The sequence below is a fragment of the Mirounga angustirostris genome, unplaced genomic scaffold (genome assembly GCF_029215605.1).
Source record: "Mirounga angustirostris isolate CCGP_5_RB_7025 unplaced genomic scaffold, mMirAng1.0.hap1 SCAF_5, whole genome shotgun sequence".
NCBI lineage: Eukaryota > Metazoa > Chordata > Mammalia > Carnivora > Phocidae > Mirounga > Mirounga angustirostris.
In genome coordinates, this window is record NW_026991713.1 from 84114577 (window position 1) to 84136947 (window position 22371).

The 22371-nt window shown below is 41.3% G+C and overlaps 2 protein-coding genes across 3 annotated transcripts in view; one reads left to right on the forward strand and one right to left on the reverse strand.

Annotated features, from left to right (window-relative positions):
* Window positions 1-8329, forward strand: part of GYS2 (glycogen synthase 2) — a 69172-nt gene extending 60843 nt beyond the window's left edge. For both annotated transcript variants that reach the window (XM_054507156.2, XM_045873776.3), the window contains exons 13-16: window positions 74-169; window positions 982-1145; window positions 2748-2828; window positions 5015-8329. In XM_054507156.2, the coding sequence (XP_054363131.1) occupies window positions 74-169; window positions 982-1145; window positions 2748-2828; window positions 5015-5236 (563 nt within the window). In that variant the 3' untranslated portion in view covers window positions 5237-8329. The remainder of the gene's footprint in view (window positions 1-73; window positions 170-981; window positions 1146-2747; window positions 2829-5014) is intronic.
* On the reverse strand, window positions 7907-21483 carry SPX (spexin hormone). The gene is made up of 6 exons (XM_064591510.1): window positions 20801-21483; window positions 15976-16624; window positions 15741-15795; window positions 15028-15090; window positions 13962-14045; window positions 7907-9165 (listed from the first exon to the last, which is right to left on the reverse strand). Exons 3-6 carry the CDS (start codon window positions 15760-15762, stop codon window positions 9107-9109), a joined length of 228 nt encoding a protein of 75 aa, XP_064447580.1. The 5' UTR covers window positions 15763-15795; window positions 15976-16624; window positions 20801-21483; the 3' UTR covers window positions 7907-9106.
* Between the last annotated feature and the right edge of the window lie 888 nt (window positions 21484-22371).

The following is a 22371-nucleotide window of genomic DNA, read 5'->3' on the forward strand; positions in this document are numbered from 1 at the left end:
TTCCCCCCTCTGTGTGCATAAGAGGATATAGAAGCGGGTCTGAAGCCAAGCCTTTGTCTATTTCCCCTGGCAGCTGAATGCACTGTGATGGGTATCCCCAGTGTGACAACCAACCTTTCTGGCTTTGGCTGTTTCATGCAGGAGCACGTGGCTGATCCTACTGCTTACGGTGAGGTTTTTCATCATTCACCCAATGCAGGGAGAAGTAACCTCTAACCAAACACGGGATCTTTAGGGAGCCTAACTTTAAAGCTATCCTGATGATTAAAGTAATGTTTATACTTCTTGTTTAATTAAAAGTAGATTTAATTATGTGGTTCATAGAAAAGATAAAAATGCTATTAATATTAAATATATTGATGTTATAGTAACTATGGCCTTAGAGTATATAGAGTAGTCAGCGTCATTATTTTAAAAAGTCTGTGCCGTTAGCAAAATTCACTTAAATTGTTGAAGATGGCAGAAGAATTTGCATACCACCATCTCTGTGTCTGTGTTGCCTAGCAGCAAGAAAAGCGAGATGGAATGGATTGTCTGCCTACACATTGCCAATTTCCTGGTCTTCTGTGGTCTCCTCATCACGGTTCTCTTTCCTCAGGCTAGAGCTGTGGTTCTCAGGCAGGACTGCACGGTGGGAACACTGGGGAGCCTAAAAATCACTGATCCCCAGGTCTTACCCCAGAGATTGTGGTTAGTGAGCAGTCCCGGGGAGAGCCACTGATCCAGGGTATCCCTCTACTGCCAAATTTTTTTTAGCAAGATCCATCGTGTTGCATGTGTGTTGGTGACAGTTGTAAACCCTTAGGAGGAGATCACAGAAGAAATACAGCCTTGGAAGGGGAAAGATAAAATGGAGGCAGCAGGGGAGTCAGGGAGTGGGTACTGCGTGTGGTGGTTTGTGATGGAACCTAAGGAATGGGAGAAGAAACATTCTAAGGTTAGCCCTATGTATACCCGTGCTTTGGCTTTTGTGCTCCTCAGGTATTTACATTGTTGACAGGAGATTCCGCTCTCTGGATGATTCTTGCAATCAGCTGACTCAGTTTCTCTATGGATTTTGCAAACAGTCACGCCGCCAAAGAATTATTCAGAGAAACCGAACTGAGAGGCTCTCCGATCTTCTGGATTGGAGATACTTGGGCAGAGTAAGTTAAGTTTGGGATGGAGAGAACCGCTTTAGAAATCCCATTAGACGGGCCCCTGGGTGGCTCAGTTGGTTGGGCATCTGACTGTTGATCTCAGTTCAGGTCTTGATCTTGGGGTCATGAGTTCGAGCCCTGCCTTTCAAGCTGTGCTGAGTGTGGAGGCTACTTTAAAAAAAAGAAGAAAGAAAGAAAATCCCACTGGGATATAAAAATATAGATTCTAGTCATCATCTGCAAAGTCAACCCTGTACCATAATTGTTGAAATCTCAAGCAATGTTTTCATGTACTTTTTTTACTTAAAATGAGCTGGCAAAGCCCTACCCCCAAATTTTCTTTTTTTTTTTTTAAGATTTTATTTATTTATTTGAGAGAGAGAGAATGAGAGACAGAGAGCACGAGAGGGAAGAGGGTAGAGGGAGAAGCAGACCCCCTGCTGAGCAGGGAGCCCGATGTGGGACTCGATCCCGGGACTCCAGGATCATGACCTGAGCCGAAGGCACTTAACCAACTGAGCCACCCAGGCACCCCCTACCCCCAAATTTTCATATTTAGTTTGAGCTTATAACAGCAAGTCTGTCAGGATCTAGCTGGGATCTTTCTAGTTAGTCTATTGTCAGTGCTCAACTTGATGCATTTCAGCTATTGGTTCATGAATATGAGGAAAACATCTAAAGAAACATTTCTATTTTGTTTGACTCTAAGCAATAATGTGACCATATTCCATAAGTACAGTGGGAGTGGGAATAATATTGTTTTCAAATGACAAGTACAGGAAATACCTCCTTTCAACTATGCAATAGGTTTGTAAATACCCAGATGTCTATATATCTTAGTACTGGATGATTTAATAAAAAATCAGCTGACTTTGCCTTCACATCCTGTATCTGCTTAGATGCCACTAAACTCTCCCTGACAAATGATAGATGCTGCCATTTGCCGAGTGGCTACACCTACTAATGACAGTACTCATCACAACCCTGAGTGATTCATTGTACTGTCTCTATTTTACAATGAAAGCAGAATGATAAGGCTCTTAGAAGTTATGTTTCTTTTTTTAAGATTTTATTTATTTATTTATTTGAGAGAGAGAGAGAGAGAACACGAGCAGGGGGAGGGGCAGAGGGAGAAGCGGACTCCGCGCTGAGCAGGGAGCCCGATGATGCGTGGCTTGATCCCAGGACTCCGGGATCATGATCTGAGCTGAAGGCAGATGCTCAACCCACTGAGCTGCTCAGGCGCCCCAGAAGTTATGTTTCTTATCTAAGGTCTCAAGCAGGACTTAGGTCCAGCTTGTCTGATTACTCAGGTACCCCCTTTTCCCCATATCATACTGCTTCTCTGTAGCATGAAGCCAGTGTTTTAGCACATAATTCAGAGTATTCAGTAAGGCCAGTATGGCTTTTCCCTTCTACTTTTTGTAGTATTTCTTTACTGATTAACTGGAAAATAATAAAACTGTAAACCATCAGTTTTTTTTCTGATTCTTAAATTTAGGGTGAATAGGTTCTGCCACTTTACTAGGAGAATAAGATTTTATATAATAACATGGTTCTTGAGATATATAATATTTTTTAAACTGTGAATTGGTTTTTCTATCATAGTATTATCAGCATGCCAGGTACCTGACCTTAAGTAGAGCTTTTCCAGATAAATTCCATATGGAGCCTACATCACCACCAACGGTAAGTATTTTATGTATTATGTATTTATTTTGAAATCTAAATTTCTTGTGTATGGTAAGTCCTACCAATACTTTTTAATTTAGCATTGGTTAAGGATGGAAACTTTTATACTTTTTCATAATGTTGCCTTAAAGCAAGGAATAGAGGAACCGACAAGTCAGACCAAGTCAAAGCCCTTGATTCCGAGTTAGCCTTATTTAGCGGATGAGCCGATGGTCAGCTAATTCATGTCATTGGAGAAGCACTTCCACATTAAAACTCTCCCTGCCTTAGTACTTGAAACCTCTGTGTTAGACACCCATTCTTTCGGGAGCTGCTGAAAAATGAACTGGCCTGCTTTAACAGCAGGTGAATTCGCTATCCAAGGAAATGTTTAAGTATCAGGTAACTACTTGGCAACAGTAACATAGAGTGAATTCAGGAACCACGGGAGGAATTGGACTGGAGGAGTATTTATGTACCAGTCAGCAGTGCCCAGCAGGGAGTCTTCTTCTGAAGCTCTGTTAGACATTTATATTCATGAGATGAGCATAGGCTACTTGCCATCACATTCACTTAGAAGGATATAAGATAGGAAACACAGCTTGAAGTAGGACATCATCAGACATTTCTCTTCAGTGGGATCAGTCCTTACAGCAGTCTACACAGCGGTCCCAAAGCACACCTCTTTGCCCGCCCCTGCCCCCTCCCTCGCCCCCCCCCCACTGCCCACCAGGTGAAAGCTTACGTGCAAAAAGATGAGATCCCTATCATTAGGTATGAGATCTATCCTAGCTTAGTAGTTTCATGCCCCAGGGAGCCAAGATCTCACGTAAATCTCCACAGATCAGCAGCGTCCATGGCCTCCACGAGGAATATGCACAAGTACGAGAGTCATCCAATTCAGGGATTCCCAAAAGCTGTAGATCCTCATCGAGTATTTATAAATCTCTGAGTTCAGATGTGATTTCCCAATCAGGAGTCCCTTTTACCATAATCAATTTTGCACAACTTATGTTCCACCTATATCAAGTGTCAAGGGAAACAGATCTCAAAAGTTAGCCCAAGGTAAAATTTGCTCATGCAGAAGGTGACAGGGTTTTGAAAATCCTTCAGAATACAAATTCCAACTTTCATGCTCAGGATTGTAACAGGATTAATGGCTTAGCTTGTTTAGAGGCAGTCGCTCGACTTGATATTAATTCAGCTATATTCATCCATTTATTCAAATGATTCAATTACTAAGTATTGAACTCCTACTCTGAGCCAGGTCCTAAGTGCATGAATCAGCTCCTTTTTTTTTTTTTAATTTATTTTTTTTTATTGCTTTCAGGCCAAATATCTGAACGTTGAAATGATTGTATGGGTATGACGTGATAATAATGAACACAAGTAATTGAAATAAAGAGGGACAAGTGCTGCAACTATTTTATACAGCTGTCTTCCCCAGTCAAACATGTGCTCTCTTGAAGGGCAAGAATCATGTTTTTCTTCTTTGTTTCCTCAGTGGCATTTTGGTACCTGACCCATAATTGCGCTTATCACTCATTGATCAAATGAGTTATCTCAGTGAATCTTAGGTAGAAGGGCAATTTGATTAAAACCTAGTGACATTTGCTCATGCACTGAAATAAAAGTAACTGGTGGAATTTCAGAGTCAACTAAGTGGCCTGGCTTCCAGGATTCTTTCTAATGGTGGCTGTCCATGGCATGTCCACGATACCCATGTTCTGTAATTTTGTTGAGCAAATCTGCAAAGTGACATAGGGACTGCCAATATGAGCAGTGTAACATGACAGTTGATATTAAAGGCTAGGGAGTGATCACAGCCCTGGTACAAATCTTTGCTCTACCACTTACATACTGCATGACCTTGGGCAAGTCATCTGGTCTCTCTAACCCTCAATTTTCTCCTATAAATGGGAAAAACACATTTATTGGTGTTGTTACAAGGATTAAATAAGATTATATATATTTATACATACATAAATACATATGGCACCTGGCACATTTCAGTGCATAAGAAAAGAAAGCTATTTATTTAACGAATCTCTCTTGAATTTGGTGGTACCAGAATCAAAAGGAATCAAAAATAATAATAGCCCATGAACAGACCACAAAAAATATCCAACTATGTTTTGTATCAAATGCACAGGCAAAGTGTTTATATCATTATAATGTTTGTGACTTATTTTTGTCTTTGGCAGACTGAAGGATTTAAATACCCCAGGCCTTCCTCAGTTCCACCTTCCCCTTCAGGGTCTCAGGTCTCTAGTCCTCAAAGCAGTGATGTGGAAGATGAAGAAGAGGATGAGCGATACAATGAGGAAGAGGAAGCTGAAAGGGATCGGTTAAATATCAAGTCGCCATTTTCTCTGGGCCGTGTTCCTCGTGGGAAGAAAAAGCTGCATGGTGAATACAAGAACTGAATTCCACGCGTGTCGGAACAGAGTAAGAGTGATTATCTAAAGAAATGAACATGCTACAAATTCTATTTTCTTCTTTTACGTGTTACAACGGGATTTATTCTCTGCCTACGAAGGGGAGAAGATTAAGTGAATGACAATTTGGAATTTCTAATAAAATCCAAGTTATTTTCCCCTACTCCTTTTCCCCAGTAAATTTAGGCAAGAGGAAGAATGTCCATTAAAGGAGGAAGACCAGAAATGTTTTTAAAATGTTAGCTTAAGCAATAAGAATTTTCATTTGCTAGTGTTTATTTTTAAATTATCATCACCATAATCCTGTGCTTAGTATTTATACAGCTGCTATATCTACCAAACAAGCCTCCCATTTTCCCTGTGAAGGATCCTGATCTGAGCCCTGAACGTGCACTATGTACATATTTTAAATAATTCTGTCTTCAGTGATTATGTTCATGTTTCACATGATTCAGAACCATGAATTTCTATCTAGCTTTGCCCACAATCAAAATCCATAAGAAAAAAAAAAGCTACCTTAAATCCAGATCCTGATACATATTAATGCATATTTACAAGGTCACTTCTCAACTTAATGATGGGAAAATGTTACCATCTGCGCTATACCATCTGACTGTAACAAAGTACAAACAAAAGAGCAAATGGAAATTCACAGACGTGCAAACACCTGGTTTTGAGTGGCATATTTCTACCCTGCACTCGCTCCTCCATTCAGACAGCTGCTGCCACTGGACTCTATCCCCTTGCTCCAGTCCTTTCTTCGTCCTTCCCCAAGACTGACAAAGCCCGGTGAGGAGCAACAGATAAGGATCGTTAGTAGATGACTCTGTTTCTAGCACATTGCCTTATACACAGTAGCGGCACAAATGAGTGGTCTCATTGGGAGAAATAGAGGTACAAAAAAATGATGTTTTTAAAGAATGTAGGTTTGCATAAGTTGGAGTATAGGAACTATAGAAAATAGTTAATGTGTGCCTGACCAGCCGACAGAAGACTTTTATGCATTGTCCCACCCTGCCTTCCATGTTAAGAGTTAGGGTGAACAGAGCTGGTTTTACATATACTGATGAGAAGATAAAATGTTACAAGGGCTCTGCTAATAGTTTCCCAGGGCACAAGGAGGACTCAGGAGAGGGACTGGTCAAAGGCACTTGGGGAGGTCCAAAGGGTGAGGATACACTTCTGTGAAGTCATGTGGGGGATACAAGTGAGGGCTTCACATGGTGGTTATAAGGATCAGATCATATTCTAAACAAACTCTTACTAAAGGAATTCATAGTCCAGTAGGAGGGGACCAACTGGTTACATTCCCAACTTCCCTTTCTCCTGAGGCTGAAGCAAAACAATGTAACTCAAGGTGGATAGGATATAGACTTTCATTTCTCGTAACCAGATAAAGGGGAAATGTTAGCTGGAGGCTGATTTTTTTTTAAAAGATTTTATTTATTTATCTGAGAGAGAACGGGAGACAGAGAGCATGAGGGGGGGAGGGTCAGAGGGAGAAGCAGGCTCCCCGCCGAGCAGGGAGCCCGACGTGGGACTCGATCCCGGGACTCCAGGATCATGAACCGAGCCGAAGGCAGTCGCCCAACCACCTGAGCCACCCAGGTGCCCCTGGAGGCTGATTTTTAACGGGCGGGGGCCTCTGCTTTCTCTCCTCTCTTGGGGTCATAATGGTGCTGTCAGGGGAGAGGAGGTATCCACTGGGGAAACCCAGGGAAACAAAGAGTAATTGAGAGCCCAAGCTGGAAGGCAGATAGCCACAGGGGAGGAAGGATTCCCACCCAAAGAGGGGAAGAGCTACAGGAGCTGTGCTCAAAGGGGCTGCAAGTCCCACCTGAGGTAGCGATATTCAAGTACGTGGGTTTGCCTGGCAGGGGGTTATTTCCCAGTTTTAAAATACAAGCCATACAATGTGACCATCTTTTGTTCATTTCAATTTTGAAAAAGATGGAAATAAAGAGAATTGCAAAGATATCCCAAGAGAGACAATGTTATAGCAGCCGGGCAAAGGGGACTGTATGCAACTACTATGCTTTTTTTGTTGTTGCTGTTTTAGGATTTTTTATTATTATTATTTGAGAGAGAGGAGAGAGAGAAAGAATGAGTGGGGGGAGAGGCAGAGGGAGAGGGAGAAGCAGACTCCCCACTGAGCAGGGAGCCAGATATGGGACTCGATTACAGGAACTGAGACCATGACCTGAGTCGAAGGCAGATGCTTAACCAACGGAGCCACCCAGGCGGCCTGCAACTCCTATGTTAATCAGCACATCTGTATGGCAGAACAACATTCAAGGAATTCAATACTTGGTATTATATACAATACTAATAGTCTTCCAATATGATACTGAATTATTTTAATAGTTGTTGGCCATTTAGAAGGTTTTTAAAAACTGTTTTAGTGTGAAAGACTTGAGATTGTTCTATTTAGTTGTGGGAAGAATTGTTTCATGTGTTGGGGTTTTTTAAACAGTCTTGGAATAAGCATAATGTTTAAATAGCCAGTATGTACACCTCTATGTCAGAGGAGTAAAATCTCAATAAACTGGACATATGCACTATCTAGAAAATCCACTTAAATCAAATCATAATAAATGACAAATGCCTATTATGATACCACATATTTTTTAATGCTAGCATGTTATTTTTTGGAAGAGATCAGTGTGACAATGACTTGAATATAGTTTCATTATTCAATTACGATACAAGATACAGACAAATCTTATAAGCAGGGTTTTGACTTCATAACACAGTGAAATTGTAACTCCTAGGTACAAATACCTTCGCATAAAGATATCCTTTAATAATGGCTATATACTGATGACAGTAAGAATTAACAATACTTTCCACTTATGACATTTATCAATAACAACTCTCAACTAACTAGGTCAAAAAAATTAACATGTTGATCATATTGTAACTCCAAATAAATAGGTTATTATGCTCACTGTGTGTGTGTGTGTGTGTGTATTTTTTCAGATAGTTTTAAAAGTCTTAGAAGGAGCAGATGAGGCTCTGAGTACTGATGTTATCGGGGTGCCTTTATCTAACGTTTTAATGTAAAATAAAGCCTAGAGCTCTAGTCAATTAGAGTAAGCAGTCTTTGCGTCTGTTTAGCTGTGGAACATGAGTTACCTCTGAAAAACTGGTTTGTTCCTTTTGTACAATGTACAGAAGAGCAGAGTGTGTCTCCATCTGCTTATTTCCCAGTAACCCCCTGAATTCAGGGAGATCCCCAAAGAGCATAAAGGGGAGCGCCCCACTATGGAACCTTCTACCAGCCTCACAGATCCACCCTCTCCCTCCTTCAGCAACTACAGTGAAGTGTTCTTATCACGGGCTTCTTCCCAGTCACCTCCCTCCCTCTTCCCTTCTTAACAACTTCCGTCTCCAAGAGGAACTGCTAAGAGAACACACTCTACTCTTTCCCATCTTGCCATGCTTCTCCCCTCACCCCCGATGGAGATGGGAAAAAGGCAGAAAAGGAGAGGGAGATTCGCTGCTGAGTGCAAGACAATGCAAGGGGTAAAGGAATGAAAAAGCCAACAACTAAGACTCACTAGATCAAGATGGATACTTGTTGTAACAAATAGAAAACACACTCTAAAGAGTCTCTAGCCTTATAATTACAAATGGGAGTAAGATACAAGGTGACCTAAACAGGACCTGAAGCAATGAAAGAAGGCCATGATGTCCCCAGCTAAGAATCCTACATTACCTTTACTTCTGGAAAGAATAAAATTGGTTATGCATGTTCCTAACATTACAATGGAATTAAAAAGGGTCCAAGGACTTTATTTACATGCTTTATGTTTTCAGCAGGAATGGAACTGTATTCGAATGTAAGTTGGTCTATTTTCACCAGTTTAGTAGACTGTCTTCTAGGACTCTCGTTTGATCAAAGTTTTCTTCTCCAGCTGTAAGGAAAAAAAGGTGCATAAAATAAACACACTTCTCTGTGTTTTAAAAGGGGAAAAGATAAGATGAAGAGAACTTCAAGAAATAAACATTTAGTTTCCTAAATTATGTTAACTACTGCACTTTGCTACTGAGAATCCAAAAAAGTGTTTTGATTGATTTGGTTTAAAAATCTTCCTCCTCAGCTCAAGACACATAGGGGAACTCACATTTCACATCTGACTCTCCAGAATGAATGAAACTATAACGTGGTATGTTTGGTAGAAATCTGAAAAGGCCGTATGTCTTGCTCTCAGTGTGTCTCATTATATCTTAAATATCCACCATTAGAACCGTTCAGGTGCATCAAGGTACGGCCTCCATGTTTCCTGTGAACAATGCATGTTACTTGGGAAAGATGACACTGGAACACTTTTGCACATATTCTCTTATTAGCTGAGCTAGACTAGGCCTGGGGAACAAATGAGACAAAAGGAAGGGATACTTGTGAGCTGCATGGGATTGGAAAACTTTAGAGCATGAGGTATCCCTTCCGGGACAAAGTGGCTAAGGAGTCAGATGATAGCAGGTTCTTGGGACTGTAACAATGGGTAGAAGAGCTAAAACCTACCAAAGGTAGGGAGAGGGAGTTGCCAGAGGAAAATGCCTCTCCTAACTTTCTCTAATGTTATCTTTAGATAAAACCACATTCCTTTAGTTAGTTACAATATAATTTGAATGTCTGAGTTACATTTTAACCTGAATTACTAGCACATTTTAGAATATGACAGATGATGGGCTGCTCTTTAAAGGAAAAAAAAAAACTCAATAAGAAGGGCATCCTTGGACATTGGTCACTAAAATAAAAACTCACTATATAAAATAAGAGCCTACCAAATAATGCTTAGGGACTTTAGAATGAAAATGTTAAAGGTGGCTAGTAATGAATATATCATATGGAAATTAAACACTTTTCCATCAATTTAAATGAGTAAGATTCTGTTTCCTTATTTCATCAGCAGAAACAAGCTGCTCTGGACACTTCAGTGATTAAAAAATTACATTTATTTTCCACAAAAAGACTTGAAATTGGGACCTATAATCACACACTCTTCCCTAAAGTTTCTTTTTTTTTAATTTAAATTTTAGTTAGTTAACATATAGTGCAACATTGGTTTTCTGGAGCCTTCCCTAAAGTGGCTAATGAAAATCCTTCTTCCCCTCTTTAAAATTAGCTCCTCCCTTTCCATTCTAGCTCACTTTTTTCCCCCCCTAACTCCACACATCTTCCCAGCAACTAAATCTAAAACTTCTCTTCCGATCCATCTTCACCAGCACTCTCCTCCTACTAATTTCAACAAACAGTAGGGGTGCCAAATGTTGAATTTAGAAAAGAGTGCCTTGGCTGTAGCATCCTCCACCCATTACCAACTATTTCTCACCTTTTCATTGCAAGAGTTCTGAGAGCCATGCTAGCTAGTACTCCCTTTCTTCTTGTCCCAAATTCCCTCTCAACAAGGCTTCAGAAGGGGCATGGCAGGAACAAATAGTATCACTGAGCAGGAGCTGAGCGGAAATCCTGTGAACTGCTCTTCAATGACCCCTCGTAGCCAACATGATCTTCCTTTCCTGCTGATTTCTGTTCTCTCATTAACCATTAGGCTACATGTGATGCTTTTTTTTTTTTTTTAAAGATTTTATTTATTTATTTGACAGAGAGAGAGCGAGAGCAGAAACACAAGCAGGGGGAGTGGGAGAGGGAGAAGCAGGCTTCCCGTGGAGCAGGGAGCCCAATGCGGGGCTCAATCCCAGGACCCTTGGATCATGACCTGAGCCGAAGGCAGACGCTTAACGACTGAGCCACCCAGGCACCCTACATGTGATGCTTTAATCACTCCTCTCTTAAAACTTTCCACCTTGATTTCTGGATATGCTGTTATTCTGGTTCTCCTCTTACATTGCTGCCTTCTCCTTGAAATATCCCTTCACTGATAGGACTGTCTTCCTTTTCCCTAGGTAAAGGTATTCATAGGTGAATCCTTTATCATCTGCCTTTCTCCTGCTATATCTGAGGCCTAGAAGAGATTTCCATTTTCACGATTTCAGCCTTTATTAACTGGCTCTGACTTTCCAGTTGTTCCCAAATCTGACTGATCATCAGAATCATTTGGGGGAACTTCTCAAGGATACAGATTCTGAGGCTCATTCAACTTTTAAAGAATCAGAATCTCTGGGTCTAAGGCTGAGAAATCTGTATTTTGAGCAAGCTCTCCAGTTAACTCAGATGGAACCTGTCCATAGATGGATAGTTGAGAACCACTGACCTACACACTTTTACTCACTGGACCATTTCTATTATATCAAACTGAACCTTAATTATATCCACAGAAATGTTCATTCATCACCAGCATCACCATTTCAAAATGTGCTTGACTCTCGATTTCCTTTTATCCCTTCAGTAAATAGCTATCCATGTTATTTATTCTTCCCTCCAGGATCCCTCAGAGTTGAGCCTCCCCATCGATTCCCACCGACTGGCTGGCTGCACGTCATCTCCTCACTCCTGTGGTTTCCTGTCATGTTCCTTGGCTTCTCCCTAATTCCCCTCTATGGGTCTTTCCTCTTGGAAACAATGCATTTGAGAGCTGGCATGGCATAATGAAGAGAGCTGTAGAGTCACGTGGACCTGAATTAAAATCCCAACATCACTTCTTACTAACGGCCTGACCTTAGGAAAGTGAATACACCTCATGAAGTTTCAGTTTTCTGAGCTAGAAAAATGCACATTCATATCTGACATATAGCTGACCTTCCTATATTGTAGCTATTGTTACAGTTCTTCTGTGCCACGATCAGATCCATCCTCCTTCACCATGTCATCGCTCTGCTGCCAATCCAGAGGGCATCTTACTGGTTCTCAAAGAGTAAATTACCTTCATTCTTCATCCCAGTTCCAGTATGTACCTGCTATGTAATAGCGGACAAGCTACTTCATCTTTCTGTGCCTCTATTTCCTCGCCTGGAGTGTGGATAATACTGTGCTTACCTCCCAGGGTCACTATGAGGGTTAAATGTATTAATGCATATCACATGCTGAGAACAATGCCTGGCCCCCTGTATTATTGTAAGCCCTCAACAACTATTAGCTCCAGGTAGTAGTAGTAATAATAACAGGTAATCATAGTCCTAGCTCTAACATAACCACTCCTCCTGCGTTCTGCTATTCCACTGACTGCTCGCCCTATCTTTTTTTTTTTTTGAGATTTTATTTATTTATTTGAGAGAGAGCACCCACGAAAGCACAAGTGGGGGGAGGGGCAGAGGGAGAAGCAGACTCCCTGCTGAGCAGGGCTGATCCCAGGGACCCCGGGATCATGACCTAAGCTGAAGGCAGACGCTTAACTGACTGAGCCACCCAGGTGCTCCTCACCCTATCTTTTTGCTACAAGGGTCGTTCTCATTCCTGCTTCACCTTAATCTGCTTTCTCATCTGCCTGCCAGTAGCTGGCATCTCACGGGCATAAGTGCATGTAATCCCCTCTCCCCACCCACAGCTGCCCTGGCCTTGCTCTGAATTCAGAGGACCCCCAATGCCACTCTCTTGCATTTGCTTCTCATCGGTATCTTTTTCACAAGAAAACCATAGGCTTGAAGCCTTGAAAGCACCCTTTGCTCTCTTCTCCCTGCATGGCCCCTTCAATACTGGGCGCCGAGGATATATATATCTTCTTCATTAGCATAAGTCTCAGAGCACTAGGCCAGCAGCAACCTGTGCTTTGACGACCAGACCACTTGCTATACATTTTTAAAATGTTTAAGCATTTAGGGGCGCCTGGGTGGCTCAGTTAGTTAAGCGACTGCCTTCGGCTCAGGTCATGATCCTGGAGTCCCGGGATCGAGTCCCGCATCGGGCTCCCTGCTCGGCAGGGAGTCTGCTTCTCCCTCTGACCTTCCTCCCTCTCATGCTCTCTGTCTCTCATTCTCTCTCTCAAATAAATAAATAAAATCTTAAAAAATAAAAAAATAAAAAAAACGTTTAAGCATTTAAATTATGTCACAGTATGGCATTACTACAATTTTGAGAGGGAAAACTCTACATCTGTTTATTATGCTTTGATGACCTCTATTGTTAATAGTAATTCAAATTATGTACCTTGTTTCAATCGGCTCTCATAGCAATCGTGCACATGGGTATCATTATTCTATTTTACCAATAATGATACTAAGACTCAGGATCATCCAGCTAGTAAAGCAGCAGAACCAGGATTTGAACCCTGTCTGCTACATACCCCAAAGCGCTGGCTTATCTATTACCAAGATGCTTTAATTCAACTAGTGGTTTCAGTGCCCCATGGACAGAGTGTCTCTATTTGAAAAATACACCTAATCTTCGTATAGAAGAAGCTGTATAATAAAAATCACACAGGCTTAGAATCAGAACTGGTCCATATCTATTAGGATGTACCATATAATATTGCTATATTTGCAAATAAAAATAAGTCATTTTCAGCAATTTCATTTGGTTCAGTCATTTGGTTCTAAGTGAAATGAGATTACAATAGGCTCTGGATTATGAAATTAATATGAAATTCCCCAGAGTCATCAAGGAAATGTTTTTATGTTCCTGGGGACTCACTTTCATGAGAAATGTACTAGTGTTTATATAATAAACCTGTCTGAGTTTCTGGAGCCGGGGGCAACTGTTAATTATATTTAAAAATCTGAGTAAAAGCAACTTTGTTGTATTCAACACAGAATCCCAAAAGTGATTAAAGCTTCCCTGTCCTGCAGCTGAAATAAGTCACTATACTTGTACCTTCTTGTGGTTTCTGCAAGGAAGCCAAGAGCAGAGCTGCTGCTTCTGGAAGAGTTAGTAGTTGGGGATTTGGGCTGCGTCTCTCTGGAGAAACAAAAGTATATACAGATTCTATTAGCATTTAAATATTCCTGTTCTGATATGCTCCAAATAGAAAAACCTTTATGAAATAGATTTTTGATCCCTTAGCAAATCACCCCCCCCCCACACACACAGAAGACTGATTTTTAGGAATTTAAACATTTTATAGTTCCTGTGGATGTTACTTACAATTGGTTATGGTGTGTATTACAGGTATGGAAGAGATTTTAAACTCTACAGAGAATTTCACAAAAGGAGGGTAAATTGAGGTAAAGAACTCTGAATAATTTCACCCTTCAGAGCTTAAAATTGAATGTCTGGGCAGAAACATTGAGATGTAATGGATACTCCTGGGAGCCTGGGCTACTTCCTCTTCCATTCCGTCCAAAGCTGTTTGAAATAATAATTACATTCCTGGCCACGCTTAGGGCACATTACAGTCCCTGGCCCTATTCTTAATGGCCCCTACCTGTTAACAATTTCTGGTTTTTAACTGCTTTATAGCCCTTCTAGTAATGCAATAGGGGCGTACACTTGAAGTTTCCAGGTAAATCACTACTTCAATAACAACAAAAACATTTAAGAGGAAACCGTTTAAAGGTCTTGGCATAAACGGGGAGGTACATTTTAGGGGCAGTTGCACCGTTCTCGCTCGCCCTCCTTCACTCCTGGAAGGTGAACCCCCAGGCCTGGCCTGTCCCTGGATAACTCCCCCGGGGACCTCTGCACACCCGGCGGCCAGAGGGCGGTCGGAACAGCCGAGACCGAGTTGTTCAGCTTCGGGAACCTCAGCTCCAGCCTCAGCCGCTCAATAGTGCAGGGCGCCGCGGCCGCCAGCTTAAGCTCGGCCCCGGCTGGCTCTCTCCCAGGGCGCCCCGGAGTCGCGGCCCTCGCGGAGGGGAGCCGCTGTCTTGGGGCGCGCGCCCCGCCCGCTGGATCCTGCTGTGAGTCGCCGCACGGGCCTCCTCCTCCCTCGCTCACTCACCGGGCGGCGGCCGGTCGGAGAGGTCCTTCTTCCGGCTCTGGTCCGAGATGAAGGGACGCCCCTCTGCAAAGGCGAGACGCGGGGCTCAGCGGCTGCCAGGTGCTCAGCGATCCTGGTTAACCTGGGCTCCGCGCCGTGAGTCCCCAGGCCCGGAGGGGTGGGGCGGCGGCGGCGGCCGGGGTCCGGGCTGCACTGCCAGTTTTCCGGCGCTGGGAGTGCAACCCCAGGCTGCACCAAGCGCCCTGCCCGCGCCCTACCCCTGCGCTGCCCGCACGGAGCCTTGTCCCCTACCCCTGCGCTGCCAGCGCCGAGCCTTGTCCCCGCGCCTGCCCGCGCCCTGCCGAGCCCTGCTCGCGCCCTGCCTGCACCTGCTGCACCCCGCCCGCGTCCTGCCCGCGCCCTGCCCGCCGCGGGGAATGGGCTTTGGAGCAGTGGTCGGGTTCTAGGGTCCTTGTGGTGTTTCCCAGGCTACTCCGGAGTCTTTCTGTGCGTCAAGAGCCAGCAACCCTCCAGTTCAGAATGGAAAGGTTCTAATAATCAGGGAGTCTTTCTCTTCTACTGCCCCTTTTCTTTGACCAAGACCAGGCTGACCTCGATTATTTAAGGGAACGCACTCAATATTATTCTCTCCCCACACATCTATCCCGTGGATTCATGCACCCCGAAGGATCCTCCTTTATTGCTGTAGGAAGAGCAAAGTATTTGGAACATACGTGCACCCTTCAGGTAGAGCATAGATTGAGGAGTCCAGTTCCTTCTCTCGAGTCCCTACAACCCAGGGAGAGGAGAAAAGCAGTTAGCAAGACATTGTAGCCCAGTCCTCTGTTAGAAAAAAAGAAAGGAAGAGAGGGAGGGAGGGAGAAGAAAGAGAAGAAACAAAAGGAAGGAAGGAAGGAAAGGAAGGAAAAGAAAGAACATCCAGGAGCCCCAGTTTTTGCGTTTGATTACCTGTGGTGCACTGCTGGAATTTCCTAAGAAAGAAAACACTAGAAAAAGAGCCAAGGTTGTTGCCACCAGACTTCTGAGTCCCTACAAGAGAAGATCAAAGAAAGTAATTTCTGTGCCTATAGGATCTTCTACTTCCGTGACACCTGGACAATTAGAAACTTCCTAACTTTTCAATATGCTCTGTTTTAATAATACTTAGTATGTGGGGGAGAGGGGGATTCCCGAGGCTACCTTCTAGTTAATGCACAAAAGAGTTCTCTTCTTAAAAAAAAAATTTAGAAATATGTTACTTTCATTACTTCACCCAAAATGAGTGATTTTTTTGTAGCAAAATCAAATGATTCTGATATTTTAAGGCATATTGTTTAAATATCCTTTAGCCTATAAAATGCTTATTAAAGGTAAAATAGGTAAAAAGCTATAAAGCTTTTTATAAATAGCTTAAAAGTCTCGACTAAATAAAACTTTTACTTACCTTCATGTTCACCTCCTTTCCAGAGCCTGCGATAACTGTAACTTTACCTGTCAGTTTTCTAATCCTTTTCTGAGAGTGGGGCTTTTAAATCTTAGTGTCAAGGACCCCTCCTGATCTTCAGTAGAGTTAGGGAGTCCATAGGGACTTCTTGTCAGTATTCAAGATTGAGAGGATCTGACAATTTTTCCAGGGAGATTCGTTCGCAGGAAGTAAAGAAATGATTGATGAGTGGACATCACTTATTTACATACTGACCACATCAGCCAGGAGATATTCTGAATATATCAGCATCATTGTTTTTGCTTTTCCCACTAGCTTCCCAAAGTATTTATTATTAGTAGTAGAGAAAATGATTAAAAAGCCCAGGCTGAATCAAAAGTAAATGAATAAATAAGTGAACTTGTCTTGGGTAGCTGGTTATCAAGCTATCACTGATGACTAAACATGAATCAAATGGGTAGAAATAAAAATGTTAGGGAATCTCAATGGAATTCAACATCACTCCTTCACTTATGTATCCATTCAATTATTTAACAAACATTTATTGAATGCCTACTATGTATCAGACATTTTTCTTTCTAGTTCAAGGGACACAGCCATGCATTAAAAAGACACGGTCTTTACTGTGATCAAGCTTATCTTCTGGTCAGGGGAGAAATTCTGTAAACTAGTCAACAGGTAAATTAGGTAATTATAAATGTTTTAAATGCTTTATAAAGTAAAAATAAGCGAGGTGATGTGATAAGTGCTGGGTTACTTTAGGGAAGGCAGCAATTGAGGGGGTTCTGGAAAGATCAGGTAGAGTCAGACATGAGATGAATCAGAGTGAGAATTAGTGAAACAGGCAGAAGAAAGAAAAACAAAATCTTGGGGTGGCAAAGAGCTTGGCTTGTTTGAGGAATAGGGAGACCAATGAGACCAAACTGAGTGGTCATGGGGTGATAAGGGAGAGTACTTTGAAATGAGGTCAGAGAGGAAGAAATGGTTCATATGGAAACATGATCATAAGCAAAAGACGATGATGGCTTAGACTTGGGTGGGACTTGCAGGGAATGGAGAGCTGTAAATGAATTTGGGATGTTTGTTGGAGGTAGAAAATTCAGAACCTGTGGATAAATGGGATAAGAGCGTATAAGAAAAACAAATCAAGGATGAGTCTTGGGCTTCTGGCTTAAACATTGGTTATGATAAAGCCATTTACTGAAATTGGGAGACTCCAGTTTAGAGAGGGGACTTAAATTTCAATATTAAGATTAAAACATACATTAAAGATCTAAGTTGAAGTGTGAAGTAGGCAGTTGGAAATGCAAAACTCTACACAGCTCAGCAAAGAGGTCACCAGCCTAGATTTTTTTCTAAGGGCAGAAATTGTCAAATTTAAGAATTGTGAGAATTTTAAGGCAGGAAAGGGATTGAACGAGAACACTTTGAGAGTGAATGGAATTAAAGAAGAGAAGCAGGGACAGAGCTATGAAAACAAACATGCAGAAATGAGCAAAGGGAGAGCCAGCAAAGCAAGTTGAGGTGAAGATACCAGAAAGAAAAGAGAAATTCCTGGAGACCATGAGACCGAGGAAGCCAGCAGAATATCCAACGACGTTGAGAGGTCATAGTAGATGAGCACCAGCAAGTGTGCACTGGATTTGGAAATATGATGGTTTTTGAGGACATAAGCTAGATTGGAGTGGGTTGAAAGTGAATAGGATATGAGGAAATAAAGACAAGTGCAGATAGCATTTTTAAGTTAGCTTCACTACATTTCACTAAAAGGGGGCAAGGAAAAATGAAAAAAAATTTTTTTAAAGATTAGATGCTTGAGTGTGGTGGAAGTGTGCTATTATTTTTTGGCCTTTCAGTAACATCTGAACCCTTTCATTTTTAGGGAATTCCTAAAATTCCCTAAATTATGAATTATGGCATTATGAATCTTGGTGGGAGACAAAGCCTTCCTTCTATTGTGCAAGGTGAAAATGTCAGACACTCATTTTCTCAGCCTCCCTGTCAGGTAGGATGTGGGCACATGACACATGCTTCACCAATCAGACCCACTTGGATGGGAAATCTGGAGCTAGGATGGAGGAAAGTGGGAATCAGGAGAGACATTTTCTGGTGCAGCAGTGGTTGCGGTAGGTTTGAGTTTGCAGGGACAATACTGCCTACAGTGCTCATGTCAGATTCCAGGATGCGGACACCCCTGGAGTGTCCTGCTAAAATCAGGTTTGTTGGTTTCCCGTGATGCCAACTAACAAACCATTTGCAGAACACATATGCTGATGGAGATGATCAGGAGGAGACATTGATAATGCTAAAGAGAAAGTAACTGCTTTAAAGGAATGTGTAGAAGGCAAGAGGGAAAGGATGCAAACTAGGTCAATATCCAGGGGAAACAATTACATACATAGGCAGATACTGAACAAGGACCTGAGTACCCATCATAGGCTAAGGTAAGAAGATAGGCTAAGGTAAGGTAAGAAAGAAAATCCCTTTCCTCTAAAAGTTAGAGTAGTGCTCCTTAGGAATTAATATGCATGTGAATCATCTGGGAACCTTGTAAAGATACAGATTCTGATTTAGTACAGGTGGAGTGAGATCTGAACTTCCGCATGTCTTTTTTTTTTTATTTGAGAGAGAGCATGAGCAGGTGGGAGGGGCAGAGGGAGAGGGAGAAGTAGGCTCCCTGCTGAGCAGGGAGCCTGACACTGGGATTCCTTCCCAGGACCCTGGGATCATAACCTTAGCCTAAGGTAGGCACTTAACCAACTGAATCACTGAAATTCTGCATTTCTAATAAACTCCCAGGTGACGCTGATGGATGTTACTCCACTGATCCTAGGACATTTTGAGTAGTAAAGCTTTAGAGGATATAAGTGATAAAAATGAAACTTTGAAAAAAAAAAGAAGATAGTAGGAAGGGAAAAATGAAGGCGGGGAAATCGGAGGGGGAGACGAACCATGCGAGACTATGGACTCTGAGAAACAAACTGAGGATTCTAGAGGGGAGGGGGGTGAGGGGATAGGTTAGCCTGGTGATGGGTATTAAAGAGGGCACATACTGCATGGAGCACTGGGTGTTATACGCAAACAATGAATCACGGAACACTCCATCAAAAACTAATGATGTAATGTATGGTGATTAACATAACATAATAACATAAAATTTAAAAAAAATGTAACTTTGGAGTCTGTGTGGCTGGGAGAATGGTTAGCCATAGAAATATCAAGGAGTATGAGGACAGAACAGATAAATTGGATTCAGGATTGAAGTTTGAGGGGCTGATGAGATCTATCTGCAAATACTTGTGTAAGAGAGATTGGGATTTGGGCGATTGATATTTAGACTTGCCAGCCTGTAAAGACATGAGGTTTGGTTAGTAAATGAGAATGGAATACAGAAAGTTGTCTGTAGGTAGAAATTTGTGGAATATTTACTCCTTTTAAAATATAAGTCAAGCAAGAAGGAGCCAAAACCATTACTGTAGTGTTTCTCACAATGTTAGAAGGGAAAGAATAAAAACCAAGGACTAATAGGTTAACACCAAAACTGGGTAAAATCTTAATATTTCTTTAAATATTAGACTTCAGGATTTTAGGATTTAATTTCAAGGGATTATAGCAACTTCCAAAAAAGGGCAATAAAAGAAATAAAATTATACATGTGTTTGTTTCAAATGAACTCATAAGTGAAACCCAATTGCTAGCTAACCTAACAAGCAAAATGCCTATTTCCCCCTCTCCGTACCAAAAACACATAAACATTTTAGAAAGAGGGACAGGAAAATGATTCACCGATAAAACTGTGTCTTGAATTTACGATTTTAAGGAAAAAGGTATGATGTAGTTTGCTTATGAAAGTTTAGCTAATGAATTCACAAGCAGATGCTTTATGTCAAAGCTGCCATTTTCAGCATAATACGCACAAATGAGGAGAATGGTTTTGACATATTATCAATATTGTAGTCTTATCAAAAGCAACATCCTAGAATGCATTTGTCTAAAATGGCATTGCCTCTTAATACGATTTTGTTAAATCGTAACACTTTAGGACTTTTACAGGTCCAAGCTTAGAAATGGGCTAAGAAAAGTTATTTGATGAAAGCACTTGACAGATAAAACAATTGAATTTTGTTCTGCTGACATTATGACCAGGCAATGGGCATTGGACAAATTAAGATAAACATTTTTTAAAGGCATATTCAATGGAGACCATTTTGCCCGTATCACTGACGTTACCTGAATTCTTCCAGTTGACTGGATCATGCCCAGGTCCATTTATACAATAATGGTCACTGTTTAAATTGTATTTTACAAGGTTAGTGATTATTGTGTTTACATAGAAACTTGGGTAGTTACCTGGATAATATGGCTGTTATAATAAAAGATCCAAATTACTTCTTTGATGACAGAATAGAGGATTTTGGTATAATATGAATGAGGTCATTGGTTCATTCTCCTACTTTGGCTTTATTCAGTACCAGGGCCGGTCTATCCTATAGGCCGGCTGTCTCACAAACAGAAGTCATTTCCTCAAAGGGCTACCAGTCAGATTCAGCGGCACAGAGAAGGCCTGCTCTCCAAAATAAAACTCCCCATTCATTGGTCAGCGTCTACTGTCTTCCTTTTACTTAAGGCGTTGAACCTCGAGAATCTCTTTTCTGTAATCAAATAATACAAACAAGTGGAAAGTTCTATGAGAGGACAAGGATGGACCAGCTGTTTTGCTATAGTGGGTCAAGAAAGATATGACAGACATGGACTTTTGATTAGGTCTTGAGAGCTAGTAGAGGTAAGGTTGTGGAAAAGTGTGCCATTTGGGGCATCCTACTTCTGTGTCCTACCTCCTACATGGGGTAAAGGTAGCAGAAGGGTAGAGGTTGGAACCTTTCAGCACAGAGGACAAGGTTAGAAAGATACCCATTAAAAGAGACTTAAGACTTCTGGTTCACCAGACAATAGTCAAGACCTGCAGTTCAAGTATTGGATTCAACAAATACTTATGGGGTACTTTAAGTGGTAGACATGGCCAGTGATTTTTAGCCTTACCAAAATTTATAATCAAAACACTGAAGTGGTTTTGTCTGTCACAAATACTTATTGTATTATTCTTCTCATTACTATTATTATTAATTTTAATTTTTTTATGTTCAGTTAGCCAATTCTTTTCATTTTGAGAAAAAAAATTTAAATATTTCTCCACTATTTCTAAATTCACTGCCCACTTTTTTACCTGAAGTCCATTTCTATTTATGATTACATTTAAACAATTTGGAAATGGAAAATGTGATGACCATTTTATAAAAAAAGGAAAACTGCATATAAGGCTAATTTTAAAAAAAGAGGTGAGTTATTGCGCAATGCTAAATTAATTTTTAGAATTTCATTAGAAAGATACATTTGACCATGGTTAAGGACTGAATATGTATTTTCCCCAAATTCATATGTTGAAACCCTAACCACCAATATGAGGGTATTTGGAGGTGGGGTTTTGGGGAAGCATGATGGGATTGGTGTCCTTATAAGATGAAGAGACTAAAGCGCTCTCTGCCGTATGAAGATGCAGCAAGAAGGCAGTTCTGCAAGCCACAAAGAGGGTCCTCACCAATAACTGAATCTACCCTCACCTTCTTTTTGGACTTCTCCACATCCACAACTGTGAGAAATAAGTGTCTGTTTAAGCTGCCCAGTCCACAGAATTTTGTTATAGCAGCCCAAGCTAAGACAACCACCAATTAATAAAAAGTACCCTTTTATTGAGAGGTAAGACAAGTGTATTTACAATATTCAATTGTTAGATCATATAATCTGACTGTGAGACTTTTTAAAGCAGCAGTATTCCAGAAATTACAATTTATAAGGGGAAAAGAAAAACATTGCAAGTATGTTTCTGTTACAGAAAATACATTTGAACAATGCCAGGTACACTT

What these genes read in the sequence shown, in the direction of transcription:
- SPX (XM_064591510.1), bottom strand. Translation starts at nt 15,762, where the DNA reads ATGCTCTACCTGAAGGGTGCAC. An exon ending in GCTCTACCTGAAGGGTGCAC is followed by an intron (nt 15,091 to 15,740) that starts GTATGTTCCAAA and finishes TCGCCTTTGCAG; the next exon opens with AGGGGCGTCCCTTCATCTCG. An exon ending in CTCCGACCGGCCGCCGCCCG is followed by an intron (nt 14,046 to 15,027) that starts GTGAGTGAGCGA and finishes TTGTTTCTCCAG; the next exon opens with AGAGACGCAGCCCAAATCCC.